The sequence below is a fragment of the Mastigoproctus giganteus genome, chromosome 5 (assembly GCF_048544385.1).
Source record: "Mastigoproctus giganteus isolate SK-2022 chromosome 5, ASM4854438v1, whole genome shotgun sequence".
Taxonomy (NCBI): Eukaryota; Metazoa; Arthropoda; class Arachnida; order Uropygi; family Thelyphonidae; genus Mastigoproctus; species Mastigoproctus giganteus.
In genome coordinates this window covers 228,359,431-228,382,294 of record NC_143579.1, presented here as the reverse complement: position 1 = coordinate 228,382,294, position 22,864 = coordinate 228,359,431, and the positions used below count along the sequence as shown (strand labels likewise).

Below are 22,864 nucleotides of genomic sequence, written 5' to 3'. Positions count from 1 at the left end.
AATGCTCCAAAAACCCTACTACAACATGAACTACAGCTGAGGCCAACTTGATAAGCTATTAGAAGTGAGACAGTTGGTCTCTGTGCCTTCTTTTTGAAGAGATACCGATAGATTTTGAAATATTTTATGTATCGTTATAATGGAAGAACTCTGGTAAAGTATATGTTTCCCTCTTTTGGCAGAGATGTTGAGTAATTTATTCATTCATTGTCTAAAATGAAGCCTTAATGTCGGTTCGAATAATAATCAGATTTCATGGTCTTTTGGTGCTACTTTTGGGGTAGAAATAGGGAATTTTTTGTTTTACATAATTAATACACGAGTTGACAAAATTAAAGCAATAATCATAAAAACAATTTTTCTAATTTAAAATAAAATCATTCTTTTAGGAACGACCCTTCAAATTAAAATAGCAGTCAATGGTGAATAATCCTTGTGCTAATTAGTTGGTTTATAATGGACAGATCACGTTCCTCGTTCCAAAAAGTAATCAGGTATGACGGTAAGCAAAGATTGGAAAAATTGCCGAGATTATCGGTATTTCCAGCTATTTTCACCTTTCTTCACGACGAGTTCAATATGCATGCATAGGTTATAAAGGAACCTAGTCCCACAAAATCTCAGGAAAGATCAGCAAGTGGAATGTGCCCTTGAATGAGATGACATTATCATCTTAGCAGAGTTACCAATGGAGATAAGACGAGATATTACTTTATGAACTGCAATTGAAACATTATTCGTCGTTTTGAAAATCATTTCGTCTCCATGAAGGCGGAAACCTTGTGTAAGTCTAGAGAAGGGACAAACTTTGAAGGAGGCGTGGGTAAAATCTCTTAAGGTAAATAAATGCCTGCCGAATATCAGAGAGTTTAACTTCATCCTGCATATTAAATATTATATATAATGGTTTGCTTTGCATTAGCAACACCCCCTTTGTTAAGGATGGACTGGCTTGTAACGCTGATGGAAGCTCAAAGTCCGCAACGGTTGAGATAGGATTCTAGTTTTTACAGGTGGCGATTACTTTTTGCGTTTTCGCGAGGAAGAATGAGTCTTTCTGACTTCGAACATGGAATAATTGTGGGGGCAGACATGCAGATGTCAGCATCTCGACAACAGCCAACATCGTTTAGTGCTTCCATTCTGTGGTGTCACGAGTCTACCGTGATTGGCTCAACAGTTGTTGAACATACCTCTCGTGTTTGGGGTTCACATAAAAAAAAAAAAAAAAAAAAGCCAAAGGTCACACTTTAGACAGACACGTGTGGTCGATTCCCCTGGTTATCGTCGTATGTCTCCTCTCTTAAAACACCCGCGACGCAGCACAGTGGCCCTGCTAGCCACCCAGTACAACGAATAAATAGCAAAACCAATGTCCACACGGAGTATACGCTGGACATTAGCTTTTATAGGCTATGGCAGTCGACGGCCATCACGGGTACCCACTACGACACACAATAAACTGCACCATGCATGGGCACCTCAGCACCAACAGTAGACCACCTATACATGGAAATCTGTCTCTGGTCTGATGAATCCTGTTTCCAACTCTATTATTCTGATGGGCGTATCCTCATTCGGAGAAAGCAACATGAGCCGATGGCTCCTGGATGCACTGTTGATATTTGGCAGGCTGGAGGCGGTGGTTTTATGATTTAGAGACTGTTTTTATAGCATACCCTGGATCCTCTGATCAACAGTTCGATGGGAACGGTGATCAACCTCCCTCAACAGTTAAGGACCACGCAGCTCTCTGAACAGCTTAAACTGCAGCGTTTACCAGACATCATTTCCTGGAAACGATTAATAACTACAATCAAAATGATGACTGGCACGATATCATCACCATGCTTCTGGCAGCTTTGTGAGTGGCACATCCCGCCATCTGCATTAAGAGGTACAAAATCCTTGAGAATGAAGACCAACAGACTGAAGATGGCCGACAGGTTTATACCCGCCAGCGCGTTAGAATCAATTCAGTGCCTAACACATATCGGAATTGACCTACTAAGGCTCATAGAAGACCCGAAATATAGGAAACAAACCGCAGTGTGGCTCGCTGAGGCTACTGTTGCCTAGTAGTTGTGTGAATTTCTGTCGAACTGTGTGTACGCAATTGAATAATGTATATCTCGCACAAGTTGATCAGTGGATGTGATGTTAAGATGAACTTTTGTATTACAATTGCCAGGACTCTAGACAGAAATGTAGTGAAGAATAATGTAGTTTAAATGTCATCTTTTCGTGTATATTTAACCTTTCTTGTATATTTTAACCATTCTTTTATTTACATTTTATGCTAATCCCCTGGCATTTTCTGCCGTGAAGGGAATTTGTCACTTACCAATGTACAACTATATTTTAAATTTGGTAGGACAAATAAAGATTTATATCAGGGCCCACTCAGGCACCTATTAAAAAGACAACGCCCATGCCATAAAGCCCTGAAAGTTACTAACTGGTTTCAGGAACTTGACAATGAATTCTCCGTACTGCCATGGCTGCCCAATTCACCCGATCTCAACCAAACCGAAAATGTGTGGGGACCACTGGAAAGAGCATTCATAGCACCGAATGATTGTACGGGCATTACAGGACACATTGTGCAATGCATGGGCAGTACTACCACAATACAGCCTGCAACACCTTGTGAAGTCCATACCAAGATGCGTACGGTCTGTATTACGGACAAAAAGTGGTCCTACGTGATATTAGGTACGAGTTGCTATTATAAAGCGAATTCAGTGTATATGGAGATGTGGATATGTGAAGCTCACATTGCTATCCAACTTGATTATGAGGAAGTCTACTTACTAAAGAACAGGTAGTTTCAACTTTTATGAAACTTTATAAGTGATTGAGAACCTACAATTAATCTCCTTAAAGCATCCGGATATCTTTGATGGAACTGAATCCATCGCAAGCTTTAGCTACTCTCCTTTCTTCGGACGATTTCGATTATTATATACTTCTGCACCAGCTGAATTTTATGAAGACATCCATAAAAAGAAACTGTTATGTTGTCATCCATAAAAAGAAACTGTCATACTAGGACCACCTGAGGATTAACTCATCTGTTCCTGTATAATATGTCCACAAATTGCATGTATTCTCTGGGTGATTTGCCTGTTTTGCTGAAAGAAAAACCTTGCTATCCACGCCTGAGACGACTCAGCCATGAAGTAAAAAGAACCCAAACAGTTCTTGGCGTCATTGACGGGATTCGAACCTGGGCCTTTTCCACCCAGTGTGGAGAGGATGATTATTATAACCACTGTGCTACCTACGCAGACACCGTTGCCATCCATAAATAGGAAATTAAGTACAATAAAATGAGAAACTCATGATTTAAGAACCTCCATTATGTAATCTCGGAAATTATAGGGACTCCGCTGAAGGTAAGATCATGACGAATAGAATGCCACTTTTTACGAATGGAAAAACGTGAGTGCAAACATTAGCGTATTGTAATATCTCTGGCACCTTAGCTATTCATTTTTCGGATATTGGAAAGATGGATCGATTCCTCCTTTTTTTTCCATATCAAATTTCATCTGGAATCTGCACAAGAAAAATCATGAGTTACATGAAAAGAGTGCATCGACGGACCATTCTGTTCTCCCAGATGGGAGGGTATAGGAGTCCACTCTCATTGACTGATTGTGCCACTGTTCTTCTTAAAATCATCATTTATCACTGCACCAAAATACCAACAGTCTGGATCGGAGAATATTCAGCTGTATGTTTCTGAGATAAATATTCTATTTTATCTCATACGCATTTTATCAACCACTTGCTATTTAATTCGACAACTGTTTCACAGCCTTCCATCTTAAGAAATTGTTTGTGAAATAAAGGCTCAGCATATGCAGTGACTTGATGCCATTTTGAAATGAAATTGATATATTTGTAACAAAATATATCAATTCAGTTTTTATATTTGGAACATGCATGAAAATTATATATTGTATAATAATATATTTTCACCTTCTAATTTACTGTTGTAATAAAAGATTTACGAAAAACTGTGTTACCTGGATTTTTGCCACAGGTGTAAGATCTTCAGTTAGTTATTTACATCATCTTGGACAGTAGACATAACGTAAAGAATGCACACAATTATATAATTTTCTGTAATACTTTTATATGAAATATATATGAATTTAGATTACAAATTTCGAATCTATTATAAAATAAAACTCGCTTTACCACATACCAGATACCAGATACCACATACGAGATATATATACGCACAAATAATATAAACAAAATAAAATACGCTGAATGAAAATCTTTGTATATCAAATCCTATATTAATCCTCGCTGCTAGCACAGTGGTTATAATCCCTTCAACATAACTGTAGAATTATACTAAGTTGTATCAATATTTATAGTGAAGAATTCTCTTCAAAATTGATTATTAACGAGTTCATCACATAAGGATTTAACTATGCCTGTTTAAAATAGAAGTCATTTTTACCATATAAATCTACAACTATCGTACTATCGTTTTAACTAATTTGAGGTCCAGGAAGTTAGTCTGCTACATTACATTACGAAATAACGTAAAACTACATGGGATCTTATATTTTCATTTTTCGGGTTAGTGTTTCAATACTTTTAGTAATAAGTGTATAAATCTACATAATGCTGCGAGAAACAGCTTTAAAAATTAAGATTTCCTTAAATATTTGTCATTGCATATTTGCAGTATTTATTATGTAAATACTACAAAAATACTGAAATAACTTAAACACTACTGTCCAGCGCAAAATGTTTACTACATTCCATTGGGGACATCAGTGTTCAAACTATGTCAGCATTTTTATACCTTATCCTGAAAGTCGAATGAATCACCGATAAATCATCTTTTCAGTATAGCTCGATAATATTTAATGATAAAGCAATTTTTAAAGAATTCTCCAAAATTCCTCAAAATTCTGAAAGCTGTTTCATTCTTTAAAAATTAATCTGCATTTTAATTATTCTCAGTTTTAAAGTTAGAAAAACCCCTTTACCTTATATAGATTATAGACTGCTCCAGAATTGCGCCCTCCAGGCATTCTGTCTTCTCGAACAGCTGTTAATAAATAATATCCATAAAGTACTCTATTAGAAAAGACTAATTTTGGCCATTCAAAAATTATATACCATGACTTTTTTTAATTTTTAGAAAACCTTCCCTTTCTCTTCCATCTTACTTAATAAAATAATAAAAACACTTTCCCCACCAACCTCCATTTTCCCCTATTATCACAAAACAAAACATTCCAATACAGGCTACATTATGTAACTTGTATATAGGAGGGTTTTAGGATCATTAGCGACTAAGGCCATATTGCTCCGTGTATACTGTCTGTAAACTGCATGTGCTCTGGGGTCTATTTTCTTTTTTGCTGGTCAAAAAACAGTAGTTTCCGGGAGAAAAAACCATGCTATCCTCTCCCGAGCCCCATTAACTCAGCCACGTTGTGAAAAAGGCCTATAAAAATTCCACATGTCATCGACGGAACTGGAACTCAGGTCTTTTCCACCCACTGTGCTACCCACGAGGGCTACCAGCCGCTGCATTATATAATTTGTGAATGGCTCATTAATAAGAATTTATTTAACAATCTTCAACAAAAATATCATACTAATAAACAAGTAATTATTTGTTTGTGAGTAACGAAAATTTTACAGTGGAAATTTTTATACTTTGATAGTTTTTACGTAATGTTGCGTTATACGTTAGTTTAAAATATACGCATGACATTTTTATTTTAGACTCCAGTATGGTAATATGTTGGCTTGATTGGGCTATTATCAATATTTTTTAACTATATTGCTACGTTTTCTCAATGAATTTTAATGCTTGTCAACTTTGCTGAGTGGCGCTGTTGTCTTCCACTTTGTTAATGGTTGGATGTGATGTAAGTTTGTAAGTGATATATTATTTGACGTGTGTGGACTATGAGCGAAGTACGTTTGCCTTTAAAAAAAAAAACGTAATGATTTGTGCTATATCTTTCTTACGGTATGTAAAGATTTATTTATTTTTTTAAATTGGTTTGATGGAAAGCATATGCGAAAGATTTATTTCATAAATTAACTAAGCCTATCTCAGTATGCATTCTGTGAAATTTTAATTGCTGGCTAATATCAATTTATGATACCTTCATAGAAAACGTTTTGATGGATATTTTCGTTTTTAAAAAAATACATAAAGCACATTGATTTAGATAAAATATGATTGAATGTGTAAAGATTTGCTGACAAGTTAGCAAATATCGTTAAGCTAAGATATGATTGCTTTGGGATATCGTTAAAAATCTTACCATTTATATTTTACACAGTACAGGACTTTTTATATACGTGAAACTAAGCATATAGTTACAAAGTAGAATTTATAAGCATGAATAATGAAGTGAATAAATAAATGCCCCTTTTTACACGCTGTTTGACTGGAGCCAGAGGGGTGTGTAATTTCTTTGTAATATTATAAAAGATTAACAACTTTTGCCTAAAAATAATAATAAAATAAAATAAAAGTTTTTTTTTGTAACTACTACCCTTACCTAATCCATATAATTTTTTTTAATTCGAAAAAAAATAGAGAATTTATTGTATACATTCTTAATTATCATGCAATTTAATTAAAAATAGCGCAGCGTTTTTTCACATCTAGTGTTTTCACTAAATTCATCCAACATCTTTAATTTAAAAATGGGATGGCGTTTGATATAATCTGTTCTTACAATCACCGTATTCTTTCCTTCCTTTAAACTTGACAATGATTATCCACAAGGATTCCGAAACGTCAGAATTGGCTTTAATGGAGTCAATTCACTAGTTGCCAGCTGCTAACGATCTACAAGCTGGAATAAATCTGGACTTCGTCATTGTAACGAATTTGCTTGAAAACTGGGCTCATAATCAGACAAGCAAACTATTACACTTCCACCAAGTTGTAAAATTTGTTTACAGTATGCCAAGTCCAATGCAGAAGAAAAATGTAAGTGCCGAAAAGATCACATGCAGTCAGTGTCAGCAACTTGCTTCTCTCACTGTTCAATATGTCAACTGCTCAATTATCCTAGGGGCCTGCTATGTCAATAATTTATCCAAGTCACCACTAGCCAAGAGAAAATTCCACATGTGCCAAGTATGCAAAATGAGTGTACGTAAGAAAATATCACAAAATAAAGTGATGAAAACAAAAGGAAGGGCAACTGAGCATAATAACGCTAGTAAAATAGACAGATCCAACTCTCCATCAATAGCCGATTAAAGCGACTATACTGGCATTTCTGCTATTCTGTACATCTATTACCATTCCACGCTGAGAACCTAAATGGATGTCAGATGAACTGATGAGACTTGTACCTGACAAGAAAAATGCATGGGATGCATATAAATTATCTGGTGATACAGAAGCCTATGGTAGATATAAACTAGTCTGTAATCAAGTCACAAAGAAGGTTAGGCAAGCTAAGGCAGATTACGAGAAATCACTGGCAGAGAATGCCAAGAAATGTAGCAAAGACTTCTTCACTTATATTAACAGGAAAGAAGGGGTTGAATCACATTGGTTCACTTGACGACGATGGTTTAACTGTTGATGATCCTGTCCAGGTTGCTGACAAACTGAATAGATATTTCGCATCTACATTCACGCATGAGAGGTGCTTTTTATTGAGGAAAATTCCTCTAGTTCTTCGGAATCTAACAGGGAGATAAATAATCTTGTGATAACTGAGAGGAAAATGGAAGAGAAATTGTTGAAGTTAGACTTCAAAAAGGCACCTAGAGTGGATGGGATCTATTCAGTTATATTAAAGAGTGGCAGCAAAGGAGGTAAGCCCTTAGCCATAATTGTGAGAGCATCTTTGGACGCAGGAGAGGTTTCTTTTGGACTGGAGATGTACAAATGTATCCTCAGTTCACAAAGGGAAATCAAAGGGTGATATGCGTTATTACAGACCTGTAAGCTTAACTTCTGTTGCGGGGAAAATAATGGAGTCTCTGGTTAAAGAAATAATGTAGGATCATCTAAACACGAATGTACTTATACTGCAGCCATGGCATGGATTTGTTAAGGGGCGATCTTGTCTGACTAATCTGATTAGATATTATAATGCAATAGCAAAGGAACTGGATGCAAAAAAAATATTTTGATATTATATACTTGGATTTCAGGAAAGCCTTTGATACTCTTTCACATAAAAGACTGCTGTACAAATTGGAGCAGAAGCGTATTAAGGAAAAGTTACTGTTCTCGATAAAGGGATGGTCGAGTGGGAGAATATAGAGGGTAGTTATCAATGGACACTGCTCTTCAGGGACTAATGTTACTAGTAGAGTTCCCCAGGGTTCAGTGCTGGAGCCTCATTGTTGTTTCCTATATTTATTAATGATATTGATGAAGGTATATCACGCTTAATGTCTACTTTTTCAGAAGATTCAAAGATTAGTAGGGTGGTTAATGATAGTAATCAGGGCAAGCTGCTGCAACAATATCTAAAAATGTTAGGCCAATGGGCTGAGAAATGGCATTTAAAGTTTAACATTGATAAATGCAAGGTGGGACTGAATATGAGTAGCAGTAATCTCAGATTAATGTACCAAATGTGTGGTGCTTCACTCAGGGCAGTGGAAAATGAAAGAGACCTGGGGGTAATTGTGCAGTCAGATATGAAGTTCTTTGAGTAATGCAGACAGTCTGCCATGACAGTTCATGGAGTTTTGTCTATGGTATACAGAATATTTTCTATCAGGGATAAGGAAGTGATTATCCCATTGTATAAGGTTATGCCCCATTTTGAGTACTGATACAGGTCTTGAGGCCTCTTTTTATCCAGGATTTAGATCTGCTGGGCGATGCGACCTAGTCCCAGAAACAATCCTGAACGTACTGGATGGTAGCCAACCAGATGGCCAAGATAATTCATCAGAAGCTAGCACAAAAATACCAGTTAATCAAAGAAAGTGTACCGTATTACAAGTATGAACCTCAGGCCGTACTTTCTCGATCTCGCACAACAGACTAGACATGACCCTCGCCGACAAGAAGCAAAAGGCTATCTTATCGACATAGCGGTGCCCAACACCAGCAACCTCCACAAAACCAAGGAAAATCGGACAGACCGAAGACAGGAAGTCAAAGAAAGGTGGGATATGGAACCAGTAATGACCATCTCGATCAGCGTATCAACCACCGGCATGGTGCCAAAGAGTCTTCATAAGAACCTAGCAATAGGCTGCCCAGAGAACACTTACATGGAACTCTAGAAAGCAGCAACCCTGAACTCCTGTAGGACAGTATGTTGTTATTATTGTGGGTCAAGAGTACCTTGACCGACAATAATAACAACAATAATAGTAACCGGACACAATCAACCTCCCCATTCAATTGGTACTAGTACCCGTCACGGAGCGAAAAAATCCCATAAAGGAGAAAAAGTTTTTATAATAATAATAATCTCTAAGAACTCACGAGCCAGTAATGATAACGAAATACTTGGGAGTGGCAAACAACCGCAACAGAATTGCGGACGGAAATATGCTAAAGGATCAGACGATGGAGAAATCACTGAGCTATCACTAGATGGCGAAAGTAGCCTGCAAACATAATACACCTTCCTCTTTAAATCATTCATAGTAAGAATTGTAATATTCAGATACAATCCCCCAGAAATGATAGTTGCAATCTTAATAACAACTACGAAGTAATCCCATTAATCCAGTTACAGTACTTCCCAACTTCAATTTTTTAATAATGGATGTAGAAGGCGGCATGTCAATGATAGCCATGTGTATGTCAGCTAGCACAGTAAGTGAATCCATGCTGAAGCTCGTTCTAACCAAGGGGGTGTACGTTCAACATAAATGCTCTCTATCCATGCTGTGATCAATTATTGCGACAGTCATCCGCTACTATTTGGGATCAAATTATTATATTAGGGCCACCCATTATTTCTAATAGATACTCATATATGTATTTTGTCTGTAAATTGCGTATGTTCTCTGGTCGATTTGCCTGTTTTGCTGGACGAAAAAAACCCAGTTTCTGGGGGGAAAAACCTTGCTATCTACGCCTGAGACCGGCTAACTCAGCCACGGAGCGAAAAAAGCCCATTAAAGTTCCTCGCGTCATCGACGGGATTCGAACCCGGGCCTCTTCCACCCAGTGTGGGGAGGACGGTGACGATACCATTGTGCTACACGCGCAGACACTATTTGGGATATTAATCTTACATTAAATTTCGACAACACCATCCAAGAAAGCTTGTCCTATACCATTTGACGATTTACCATCGAAAGATGCTGCAGCTGTGCTTAGGAAAGATCTTGAAGATTACCTTTTTAACGCGGTCACCAAGGTCACTAAAGACGTCGCTAAGAAAATTCTTGGAATATGCGGTGTGGAATATGCTTTTAACGAGTTAATCATTGGAACTGAACAAATTTTGGCTGAACTGGAGATATCTGAAAAGCATACTTCAAAACCTTTTTCACCTGTTGCCTCTTCTCCTTCTTACGCAGAAGCACTACAAAGAACTACTGCTGCTGCCACAGCTGCTGAACCCAGTAAACCTTCAAAGTTCGTTTTATCGCCTCTTCCTGATTCCTTTCCCAAAGTCAGTTCTACAGTACTTCTTAGGAATAAAACATTATAATTTTAAAAGCCAATGAAACTCTACTCTAACTGCTAGCCAGGATGTCATCAGAGGTTACTAATATTCTCAAGAATAACCTTAGAGAAGTTAAGATTAAGGCTATGCGCTTTACACATAACAAGGGAGTAATTATTGAAACAGACTCCGAGATTGATTCTTCAAAGAGTTCCCCTCCAGTAATAGAGTTCACATTAATTTTGTAGTAAGGTTTTAGGGTATCAGCGACTAAGACCATATTGCTCCGTGTAAATTGTGTCTGTAAATTGTGTGTTCTATTGTCGATTTTCTGTTGGCTGTACGAAAAAACCCGAGTTTCTGCAATATAGAGACCTCTATATTGCAGAAATTCGCAATATAGAGGATCTCTATATTGTTGGACCAGATCAAAGGACCAACTATGGCTAATTCAGTTTCTCACCCTACAGGCTATCTGTCTATTCTACAATTAAACGTCCAAAGGTCACCTTGTTGAGATTCGTAAAACTATTGACAACTACAAATTTCACATTATGCGTTACAGTAACCGTATTACCATGCAGACAAAATTTCTGAATGCCCTATATCACTTCGTGTAGTCCGACCAAATCACCCAGATCCTCGATCTGCTTTTGTCGTCGTCCATAAAGATCTTGATGTTATAAAGATCTATGGACTGACTAAGCAAAATGCCACTTGCATTCATTCTTCTGTATGGCTCCATGGGCTCATGCTTTTTAGCTTCGCTATACTGACATTGCTACGCACCTGCATTACTTTGAACAGGTAATTTCCACTGTTGGGTCTGATAAGCTACTTGTCCTATCTGATGTTCATGCCAAATCTCTTCTATGGCACTGTAACGCTTTTAATTCCTAAAAAACTGATTGAGGACTTTCGTCTTGTCCACAAACTTGGCATATTAAACCAGCCTAACCTCCCCTACGATTTCAGCTCCCTTAATATGAAAAGTAATATAGACATTACTATGGCCTCCCAATCAATTCCATCTACTGTTTTTAATTGGACCGTTAATACGTTAAGGAATAAAGGGAAGGGTTTTTGCTTTCTAGAGTGGTGACTAGAGTGGTCTCAGACAGTCATTAAATTCTATACAGTGGGACCAACTGATGATGTTATCAACAGCAGATTCTAAATGGGAAGCATTCAAGGAATTAATTTGAAGCTACTAGGCTTTTCATACCGATTAAGAAGTACTGTTCAAGATTTAGGCCTAAATCGATGTCAGATGAACTAGTGAGATTCGTGACAGAGAAGAAAAATGCATGGGGTGCATTTTTCTTCTTGGCATATAATAATGCAGACTCAGCATGGGATTGTTAAGGGATAGTCTTGTCTGACAGTGAATGCATACTATGATGTGATTACAAAGGAAATGGATGCAAAAAATAATTTTGATATCATATACTTGAATTTCAGGGAATCTTTTGACACTTATGCGCATGAAAGAGTACTGTACAAATTGGAGCAGTACGATATTAGGGGCACGGTGCTACAATGGATAAAAGGGTGGTTGAGTGGGAGAAGACAGAGAGTGGTAATCAATGGACGCTGCTCTTCGTGAACTAATGTTATTAGTGGAGTCCCCCAGGGTTCGGTGTTGGATCCAGTGTTGTTTTGTGTATTTATCAATGATGTTGGTGAAGGAATATCAGGCTTAATGTCGAAGTTTGCAGATAATACAAATGTTGGCAGGATTGGTAATGACAGTAATGGCAGTGTGCTACTGCAACAGGATCCAGAAAAGTTGGGCAGATGGGCTGAGAAGTGACAACTGAAGTTTAGCATTGACAAGTGCAAAGTACTGCATATGGGTAGAAGTAACCCCAGAGAAAAGTACCAAGTGTGTGGTACTATACTTAGGGTGGTACAAAATGAAAAATACCTGGGAATAATTGTGCACTCAGATATGAAATTTTCTGAGCTGTGCAGGCAGGCTGCAAGAGCAGGTCATGGAGTATTGTCAATGATATACAGGAATTTTTCTAGTAGGATAAAGGAAGTGATTATCCCTTCGTATAAGGCAATGGTCAGGCTACGCTTTGAGTACTGCATACAGGCCTGGAAGCCTCATTTTAGGAAGGATGTAGAGTTTCTTGAGCGAGTACAGAAAAGGGCAACAAGATTGGTGAAGGGAAAGAAGGGGTGGTTTTACCAAGAAAGGCTTTTTAAGTTCTACAAATTGCAGCGTCTGGAGCTAGGCACCTGTGAGGTGATCTGATTGAGATGTATGGGCAGGCTCAATTTGATGGGATACTTCCTCTTGCTCAGATTGTGAACCTGGGGGGGGGGGCATAAACTCAAATTGAGGAAAGACAGTTATAGAATATATGTGCGGAAATTTGCCTTTAGCCAGAGGGTAGTTGATTGCTGGAACAAACTTCCATCTGTCGTTTTGGAAGTTGATAGCTGAAATAAATTCAAGAAGGAACAGGACAAACGTTTAGTAGGAATGGATGTGTGAAATAGTTTTTTTTTTTTTTGGCCGATGCTACATAAGCTTGCTTTCTTGCATCACATGCCTCTGCTACTGCTACTACTACAAGACTTTGCTCTTGTAACCACAGGGCGATTACCTTTACTGTCCAACCTGGCTTTAGTCTTCAAGCTGCTCCATTGCAAGCTCTTCGACGATCCTCACTCAGGCGTATTGAATGGAACTTATTTGAACACATCATTAGATCATCCTTTACTGAATTCGTAATTAGCATCTTACCTGATCTGACAGCCAACGCTCTTGCAATTTAATAAATGGCGTCCTACTCAGTGCTTGCTCTTATGATGCTGAGAAGAAGGTTTTGGTGCAACGTGCAACTCATTGGTGAAATCATAACCTGAATCTTCTACGTCAAGATGTTTTTCGTGCTCGTCGTGCCTTCCAACAACATCCGCGGAGCTGGCCGTCTACTGATGTACAATAGCAAGGAAACCTATCAAGCACTGAAATGGCAGTACATCAAGGCTATTCACGACTGTAAATGCGCGACATGGAGGAATTTTGTCCGTGCACCTGGCAATAATAACCCTTGGCGTCTTATTCATAAACTCGCTATGAAAAAACGTTACTCCCCTGAAATAACTCTGTTACTGTCAGCGAGGCAGAAACTATCGCTTGGCATAAAACTGTTGGTGCTATTCTGGACGCCTTATTCCTCAGGGGAAATTCAACTCTTCATCAAGAATGTCATCCTCATTAGGACCTTTAAATAATAACTATTGTTGCTCTTCTAAACCTCCTTTCTGTCATGTAGAAGTAGATTATACTGTGTCGAAAATCAACTACAGTTGTCCCCGAGTAGATCATTTTGACGGGATGCTTATCAAAAAGTTCCACAGTCTATGTCCCACTGTTCTGACTGTTTTAATAAATATTTAGCGGAAGGGATCTTTCCGGATATTTGTAATCAAACTTTTCTTAAATTGATTGTCTGGCTCTACTTCAGCTAAATCATGTCATCATCCAATAGTTCTACTACCAGATTTTGGGAAGTCTTTGGAGTGGTTGATTGTTACAAGGCTTAATACTTTGTTTTCCGAACAATTCTTAATGTCCTCGAATCAGTTTGGTTTTCGTACTAGTAGGAATACTGAAGAGACCTTGGTGGCACTCCTCTCTCTGGTTAAATTGAGCAATTTTGCAATTGCTTAATTTAATCCGAGAAAGGAGTTCCAAATGGCCAGCATGTATTTGCATACATACTTGCCAAGTTTGTAGGCTTTTCTGGATCATTCGATTCCCGACAGTGGAGTAGTCTGTTCGCTCGCCTTGAGACTGCTCAACGTTCAAAACAACTCTACCAGATTTGTAGACATTATTTTGTAAATCATACTGTCCATATTATTTCAGGCTCGAAACGTCTTTCGTTCTATTTTAGGCCCTACTTCGTCTGGAACTTGGTTCTCGATAAGTTGCTCCTTAAGCCTACTCATTCTGTCTCTAAATTGGCCTACGCCGACGACCTCACCCTGCTGGTACAGTTAATTCTGTTATGACTGATCTTTACTCCTGGGCTGCTTGTAATTATCCACCTCCTCAGAGAAAAAAAATTTATACCTCAAAAGCAGTCTTGACATTCAACGCCCTCTTGTCATCAAATTGTTTGATCAATCACTTTCCGTGGCTAGCTTCCATAAATTTTTGAGTTCCATGTTAGATCACAAACTAAATTTTAAACGGCATGTTCTCCATATTCATGAAAAAGTTATTAAGTATACATCTGTGTTACTACGAATCTCAAAACATTCTTAATTACAGAACTTAACGAATTCTTTACAAACCGTATTCTTGTCCTTAATTGTACATATGACGCTGACGTGTGGTTTTGGTTATCTAGTAAGAGTGTCATCCAAAAGAAGCTTTTCTCTATCCAAAGTATCGTGGTACTTGCCATGTGTCTAGTCATCCATCCCTGCTTTGCAGGTTGTATGGCTGCCTCTTGACCTCTATCTTGCTTACAGGAAATTCTGCTTCTATGCCCGTCGTGGAACTTTAAGTGGTTATTCTGACATTACCCCTGATCTAAAAATTAATATTAAGACCAGTTAAAAACACTGCTGGAACCTATTACTTCAACAATGTCAGGATCGTTAGACTGTAACTTCTAAGGGCGTTGTTACCCCCAAATTCATTCCTCACTTCTTTTTTTTTTTTTTTGTTTTACAGCCTTTATAGAAAAAAATGTTTTTATCTAGTCTCTATGCTCTTTATTCTCACTGGGCATGGCTCCATGCTGCCATGCTTGCTTGCTTCCACCTTTCTGATATTTCACTCTGTTTCTGTGGACAACTTCAAGACTCGGAATATTGTCCTTACTATCAAGACCTTCGTCATCTGCTGGTTGCATTCTGCAATCTCTTCTCTCCTGGTCACGAAGCTGAATTTCTGCAATCTAAAGATGTCTTCAGTGAATTACAAATCTTTACTGACAAGTCCTTTTCTAGATAACGTGCACTATTGATGTCTTCGTCCTGTGCTGTCTGTGACGTTCTCCGCTGCATCTTAGAATCACCACTGTTTATCCAGTACAACATGTTCTAACTCTACCATTTTATCCTTGTCCGCATCTTGCCTTGCGCGTTATACTAGCCCTCAGGGTCGGATTTATATTTCTTATTTACTTTTTCTTCTTCCTTGTTCTTTCTTCTGCTGTCCTATCAAATGTTTTTTATTATTTATTTTCTGTATTAGCCCTTTTGATGACAGGTTTTGAGACCCCCAGCTTGCTTGTGGCGGAATTTTTTTATTTAGATTTGTAATAATTGTTTTACTTGTATATAGTTTTTATTTTATTTTTTTCTGGGTTTTAGTCTTATGCTAAAGACGGAATTTTGCTGGTATTGGGGTCTGGGTTCCTTGGGTACGTGATTGCTGGCATCCACTGGTCTTTCACTCCACGAATGGATGCAGGAGGGTATTTTTTTTAATATAATAAGTGGCTTAACTTGACTATTATTTTTGTTTTAGTATTTGTTGCATCACTTTCCTTAATGGCCTTGTGTGTGTGTGTGTGTGTGTGTGTGTGTGTGTGTGTGTGTGTGTGTGTGTGTGTGTGTGTGTGTGTGTGTGTGTGTGTGTCTTGGAAGTCAGATATCAGCTAGGTGTGTCACTATTTAAAAATAGATTGAGAAGCATTGGCCTATCAAATACCATTTCTCGCTTTTGAGATCCAGGCTGCTTTCAGGGACAGATAGAAAATTCTTAGTAAACAAACTTTGTCAGTGGTGCTACAACATAGAGACGAAGGTTGGTCAACTCGATGCGGATAATCATAAATTGTGACCACTCCTTCCTATGCCTGCAACTCGCCCCTCTGACGTTCCGATCTCTCTCTGACTATCAGACATGGAAACAGAGGATTGGTTTCACTGTACCGTTTTAAAAATTTAAATTCTACACAGCAATCTATTCTACCTGCTGCTGAGATCTGTGGTGTTCCCTTGATACGTTTATATCAGTTTGCTTTTTGTTCACAAGAATTCTATAACTATAAGGCAGAGTTTTTCTGGTTTGTGGCTAGCTGTTTGGTTTCTTTTCCATGGGTATAAATCCTCTTTATGTCAGCCAATTTTGATTTCAGATTTTGAAATTAAAATTACCTGCTTTTATAACTTGATCAAAAGGAGCCGTAAAATTTTCAAATATGAATTGGAAAACAAAATACTATTAAGAAAAATGTGAACTATTCATGAGATTGCTGCTAACTCTGATAAAGAAATATGTTAAATACAATATGTTAAAATTAAAAATAAAAATAAAAAACATGCTTGCCCTTATCGAATGTAAGAATCACATTTTGCACAGGCTATGGCTATGAATTACTTCTTTAAGTAACAAGAGGAGAGGGGAGCTCAGTTGACTACGCCTACTTAAATACCAGTAGTAATATGAGCAGAGAAGTAGCTAATGGCAGTAGGAAAGTAGCACTGCAGGAAAGTTTCGTCTTCCTCTTCCTATTCCGAATACTTTAGAGGACTAAGGTGGCATGTGGGTTGATTATGAAGACATCATTCTGCTGTGTATTTTGGGAGTAAAGTTAAATGTTACAAAAGGTCCGACGGAGGCTCTGCTACCAGAAATTCTTAGATTCGGAAAAGTTATCTTATTAAAAGGTACTTTGGTTCTGTATAAATCTGTGGTTAACCTGAAAGATTGCATTTGCAGAGAAATGATTCTGAAAGCATAAAGATTATGCAAATGTGGTTTACTATAGCTCTTGCTTTTTAATATGAATTATCAAGATTTGCATATGTTTGCCAATTGGTTCCAATCGACAATGAAATTTGCATTTTGTCTTTTAGTTGGCGTGAGTTTTTTCTGATTGGAGGATGCCAGCCATTTTTAAGAATGTGTTTTCAATTCAATTTTATTGTTTGCATCTGTACTTCCATGGTCGGTTCGCTATTAATAAGCAGACTGTGACAGAAATGCACTATGCAGGTGCTTTCGCCATGGACTTGTCACAGTAGTTCCCTAAAACTTTCTTTTGTGTTATTTTTACTGATATAATGAATGTCAGTATTTGCTCTTGAAACGGTTCATCTGTATTCAGTATAGTTTCGTTGCATTATTTCGGGCAGCAGTTGCTGCTTATCTCTTATTGTCTTATCGAAAGAGATGTGTCGAAAGGCACAAGACATGCACCTTCCTTCATATTCGCTCAGGTTTTGCTTGTAGAGTCCCTTGTTCGCAAAATCCTTGTTCAGTTGTGAGGGATTTAAGCACTTGCATATCATGGCACTGTCTGTGATATTGACACAACTTAATATACATCGATGCCATTACCTCCTACTTTCAGTACTGCCGATCTCAGAAATAGGAATATTGAGACATCCGTTATACCAGAGCTTGTACGTCCTTTTTATGCGTTGATTCCATGCCAAAGATAATAGATTGTTTAGTTAATGCAAATTTATTTACACTTACATAAAGAGTAGGGGTGAAACCACTTACCTGCCAAGACCATCCCTTGCCGTAGACACTTTTGGAAACGACAATACTGACACCTGTTTCTCTGTGCTTTGGTGATTTCGCAGTTTCCATCAGCGACACACGTGTACACCCTCTTGTTCTGAACAGTTCGCTTGAAGAAACCTTTGCACCTGCAAAATGTAAAAACAGTGGGCGAGACGAGCTGTAAGGGTTGCAGGCTTGCAATTAAGTGACGTTTTTGCCACAGAAATGAGAGAAAGTGCAAGCCAATTGATTAGTCGGGAGAGTTGTTATATGTGGTCCGTTGCCAGACCAAACTTTGAGGATATTAGTTTTATTACTGAGTAACATCTTTGGATAGAATGTGTTAGGTCTTGAAATAAGAATAAGAAGGCATTGATGAAAGGAGGACAGAAAGTTTAAAAACCAGTTGGAGGTAACTTTAGTTCATAGGAGCAAGAAGCAATAGGAGGGTGTTATATCTCCTTGATCTAAAAGACAGAATCTTCTGAAGGAAAATTAAATTAGACTGGGTTGTTATAGATAAACAGGGAGGCAGCTAAAGGCATTAATATCATCATGTCTGCAAATTGCACGTATTCTATGGTAGGTTTGTCTGTTTTCCGGGATGAAGAATCCGAGTCGCCGTGATAAAATTGTGTAAACCGACTGAATTCACCAGTACTTGAAAAGTTCTTTATGAGTTCCTTCTGTGATTGACAGGAGTGATTCGTTTCGAGTTGGATGCAGGAATAGAAACTATACTGCCATAGAAGATAGGAAAATTGGAGTATATAGTTTCTAAATGATGGACTAATGGAAACAATGAAAGATTATTTAATTGAAATACGGATTCCAGAATAGTAGAAGTAATGGTTTACAAGGAAGAAGAGATTTTGTGCTGAAATATTCTATTGAAAGGAGAGACCATTGGGGATTATTTTATAATTGGACTTTTATTGACTGATGAATAGAATATCAAAACTGGACAGATGTGTTTTGGGTGGTGGAAACTGTGTAAACCATATTTGGAGAAAAACCACTGAACATATCCGTGTCAATGGTTTTTGTTGTAGATATTTCATACTGTGTAATATCTACAACAAAATTCAACTTTGCGAAATTTTCGTTGAAGACAATTGTGGATGAAAATTAATCTTATAAGAGATGGGCCAGGTCCAAACATTGTTTACGAAAAAAATGAACAAGAAGTTCATAAAAGTTCTGAACTGTATTCAAAATTATTCAATTATTTTGAATATGGAATGGGAAAATTATGAACGTTCGTTGTTTTTTTTTTGTTTTTTTTTTTTAACTTTTGTCTGATGGCTATTTCCTTGGATCATTTGCCCTTACAATACTATACATAACTAATTGAACTGCCTGAATTTGAAGGAGCTACAGTTGGGCTACCAGAGTTTGTTAATAACTTCAAATTCTTAAGTCAGTTTTATAGATTCTAGTGAATATTCTAAAACTATCTACAGAATACCGCCTTCAGAATTTACCAGCAACTTCAGGGCTCAAAGAATGTGTCATAAATAAGAAATTCAGATGATTTTAATATTTGAAATCTATATTAGAAATTTCTATGATATTTGGAAGAAATATTCTCTTACTTTAATGAAATGTTGCAACTCATTGAATATTTCTGTGTATTCATCTTGGTGAATTAATGAATTACCAAATAGACATCGTACCTCATTAAATCATTTCACAGGAAATTATTTAATGAGGTACGGTGTCTGTTTGGTAGAATCACATTGGAGCCATAGCTACTATAATTTTTTGATTGCAAAAGCTCACATTCATTAGTTTCTTGTAACTTATTTTATGTGTGCTTCCACTAGTGATTCCTTATAAATATACAAAATATTAGTAGCGAAATATAGCATTGCTATTTTTGTAGTGCTGGTTTGCTGGTCATTATAGGGTTTTAGATGCATCAGCAACTTATGCCATATTGCGCCATATGTAACCTGTCTATAAATTGTATGTTCTGTGGTCAATGGATATTCACCTTCGAAAAAGTTCATATACGATTTGATATTAAGTCTATGGCTAAGTCAAGGTTTTGATTTTTATAGTTGTAAGCTATGGATGTTCTTGGATTGCGATGGTGTGTTTAAATCTCTTCCCCTTCAGCGTAACTCCACTTTTGGATAAAGAAAAGTACTAGGTCTAGAAGTCTCGCGGATAACACACGGTTATAATCACCGCCCTCCTCACACCGTGTAGAAAAGGCCCGATTTCGAATCCCCTCAATGACGCGAGGAGCTTTTATGGACTCTTTTCACTGGCTGAGTTAGTTAGGTTCAGGCAAGAATAGCAAGGTTGTTTCTTCCGGCAAGTCCGGTTTTCCGTCCAGCAAAATAAATAAACTGACCAGAAAACACATGCAATTTATGGACGCAATACACACATGGGTGATGTTCTCGGGTAACCCTTTTGTGCTAGTTTTTGTACTAGATATAGGGCTAGGCCAGTAGTTATGTTTTTTTAACTGAAATTCATTCAAAGTAAAAAAAAAAATCTTGTATTTGGGCAACCCGAGAATCACCCCATGTAAATTGCATGTGTTCTCTCGTCGGTTTGTATGTTTTGCTGGACGAAAAACTAGTTTCCGGGAGGTCGAGGCAACTCTTCTTGCTCTAACCTTACTGTCCTCGCCAATTGAGCCAAGGAGTGAAAAGAGCCCGTCGTGAAATTTCCTTGCATTATTGACGGGATTCGAACTCTGGCCATTTTCAACCAGTGTGGGGAGCACGGTTACGATACCACTGTTCTACCCGCGCAGTCTCTTTACATCGGAAAGAAGTAGTTTGCTCCGAAGAGGTGTGAACCAGTTATTTGAATATAAAGTTTTTTGTTGCCCTCGTTGGTCGGATCTCCGTCCTTCCCATAGCGGCTGGAAAAGATTTCAGTTCGAGTCCCGTCGATGGCGGGAGGAATTTTTATGGGTCTTCTTCAAAACATGGCTGAGTTAGTCGGTCTCAGGCGAGAGTAGCATGGTTTTTTCTCCCGGAAACACGGGTTTTTCTTCCAGAAAACAGGAAATCGACCTCAGAACACACGCGATTTACAGTAATATACACAGAGAATATGGCTTTAGTCGCTAATGCTCCTAAAATCCTAGAACAACAAAGATTTTTTCTTCTTCGAGTGTGGTGACTTTGGACGCTTCCATTATGAAGAATGTCTCTTTGTTTAAAAAATACAACGTTCGTGTTTCGTCACTTGATATAAGAATAAAACTGTGGGTCTTTCAGCAGAGGAGGAATGAATTGAATTTTGCTGTAACCTCTCACACATTCGAATCTTATGTCAAATGCTCTGGCATGTTCCTAATTTGTTACTCACCTCAGCGAAATCGTAGAGAGGCGACTATTTCTTGATTTCTAATTTCTGTTCTATTTTATTCTAATTTTTGTTTTAATCTATTTCAAAATCATCTGAGCAGATTTAATACAAGTAAGCTCTAAACAAACTCGTGGATTTGACCTCTGACAACGGGCTCGCTATTAATCCATCTAAGTATCTCTTTCAACCTCTCGACCATGTAATAATCTCGACTATCCCTACTCAAGAGAGTGAACCAATTACCTGCTTTAGAAGTCATATTTTCAAGCAACTGTTGTTTTGACAACTATATATTCGATGACATCTGTAAGTTTTTAAAATTACTAAACTCATCAAGAGGAATACTTTCCGCTTTAAGGATTACATATATGCTCCCCTTCTATATAAAGCACCTGTTCCACTAGTTATCGACTGTATCTGTGCGGATTTGAAATCCTTATTGGAAGATTCACTCCAATAAATTTGAAGACATCCAGCATAACTTCGTAAGGTAACTCTCCCTCCAGGAATCCTGTGTTTCTACTCATATTACTATCAGTTACGTATGGTGGTCAAGAGGTTCTGAGATATAAATTGTATTAATAATTTATAGGTTATTTTGATAATTTAATGATTTTTAAAATAACATGGACAAATTGTATGTAAATATCTTATACAGTTTCTAAAATTTAATTTTGTGTTGATAGGTGGAAGAAAACTGACCAGCAAATGGGTGGTTGATCAGTAATTAAAATTTTGACAAAGAGGGCAGATGCTAAAGAAATCCATGAAAGAATGACCAGAGTGTTTGGAGAAGTATCGCCCAGTAACGCCACTGTTGTAAGACGGTCGGCAGAGTTCAAAAGAGAACGGGAGTCAGTTGGGGATAATCCATGGTCTGGTTAGCCACCTGAAGCAATCAATTCTGAGACAGTCGCTGTCGTTGAAGGGAAAAAAATAGAGAACAGAAGAATTAAAGTGTCTGAATTTGAAAGAGTACTTGACATTTCTCATTGAAGCATTTTAGCAATACTGCGTGAGCATTTGGGAATGTCCAAAGTTTTTGCAAGATGGGTTCACGGAAACCTTTCCATTCATGACAAACATCAGAAGGTGGAGTTATGGAGTTATAAAAAGAGAATTTTAAATTAATTTTTGCTAATCCAGATATAATTTTTTATCCCGTTTGGTGACTGGTGATGAAATTTGGCTTCATTTTTATGATATTGAATCCAAATTAGAAGGCGTCTCCGTAGCCAGGTGGGAAGGAGCAGCAGTGCGTAGCACACGCTTCTTGATTAGACCGGGGTTCGAGCCCATCACCACCAAATACGGAGGATGCGGAAAGGTCAGGGAATGACCACCGCATATCCCCGGAGCAATAAAGCCTTAATTGCTAATGCTCCTAAAAACCAAACAACAACAACCAAATTAGAAAGCA

General features: G+C 37.7%; 1 protein-coding gene across 1 annotated transcript in view; it reads left to right on the top strand.

Moving 5' to 3' along the window:
* Positions 1–5,984: 5,984 nt before the first annotated feature.
* l(2)37Cb (DEAH-box helicase 16 lethal (2) 37Cb) overlaps positions 5,985–22,864 on the top strand; it is a 252,537-nt gene continuing 235,657 nt past the window's right edge. Inside the window, exon 1 of the mRNA XM_090373774.1 lies at positions 5,985–6,016. Coding sequence (XP_090229900.1) covers positions 5,991–6,016 — 26 coding nt within the window. The 5' untranslated portion in view covers positions 5,985–5,990. The remainder of the gene's footprint in view (positions 6,017–22,864) is intronic.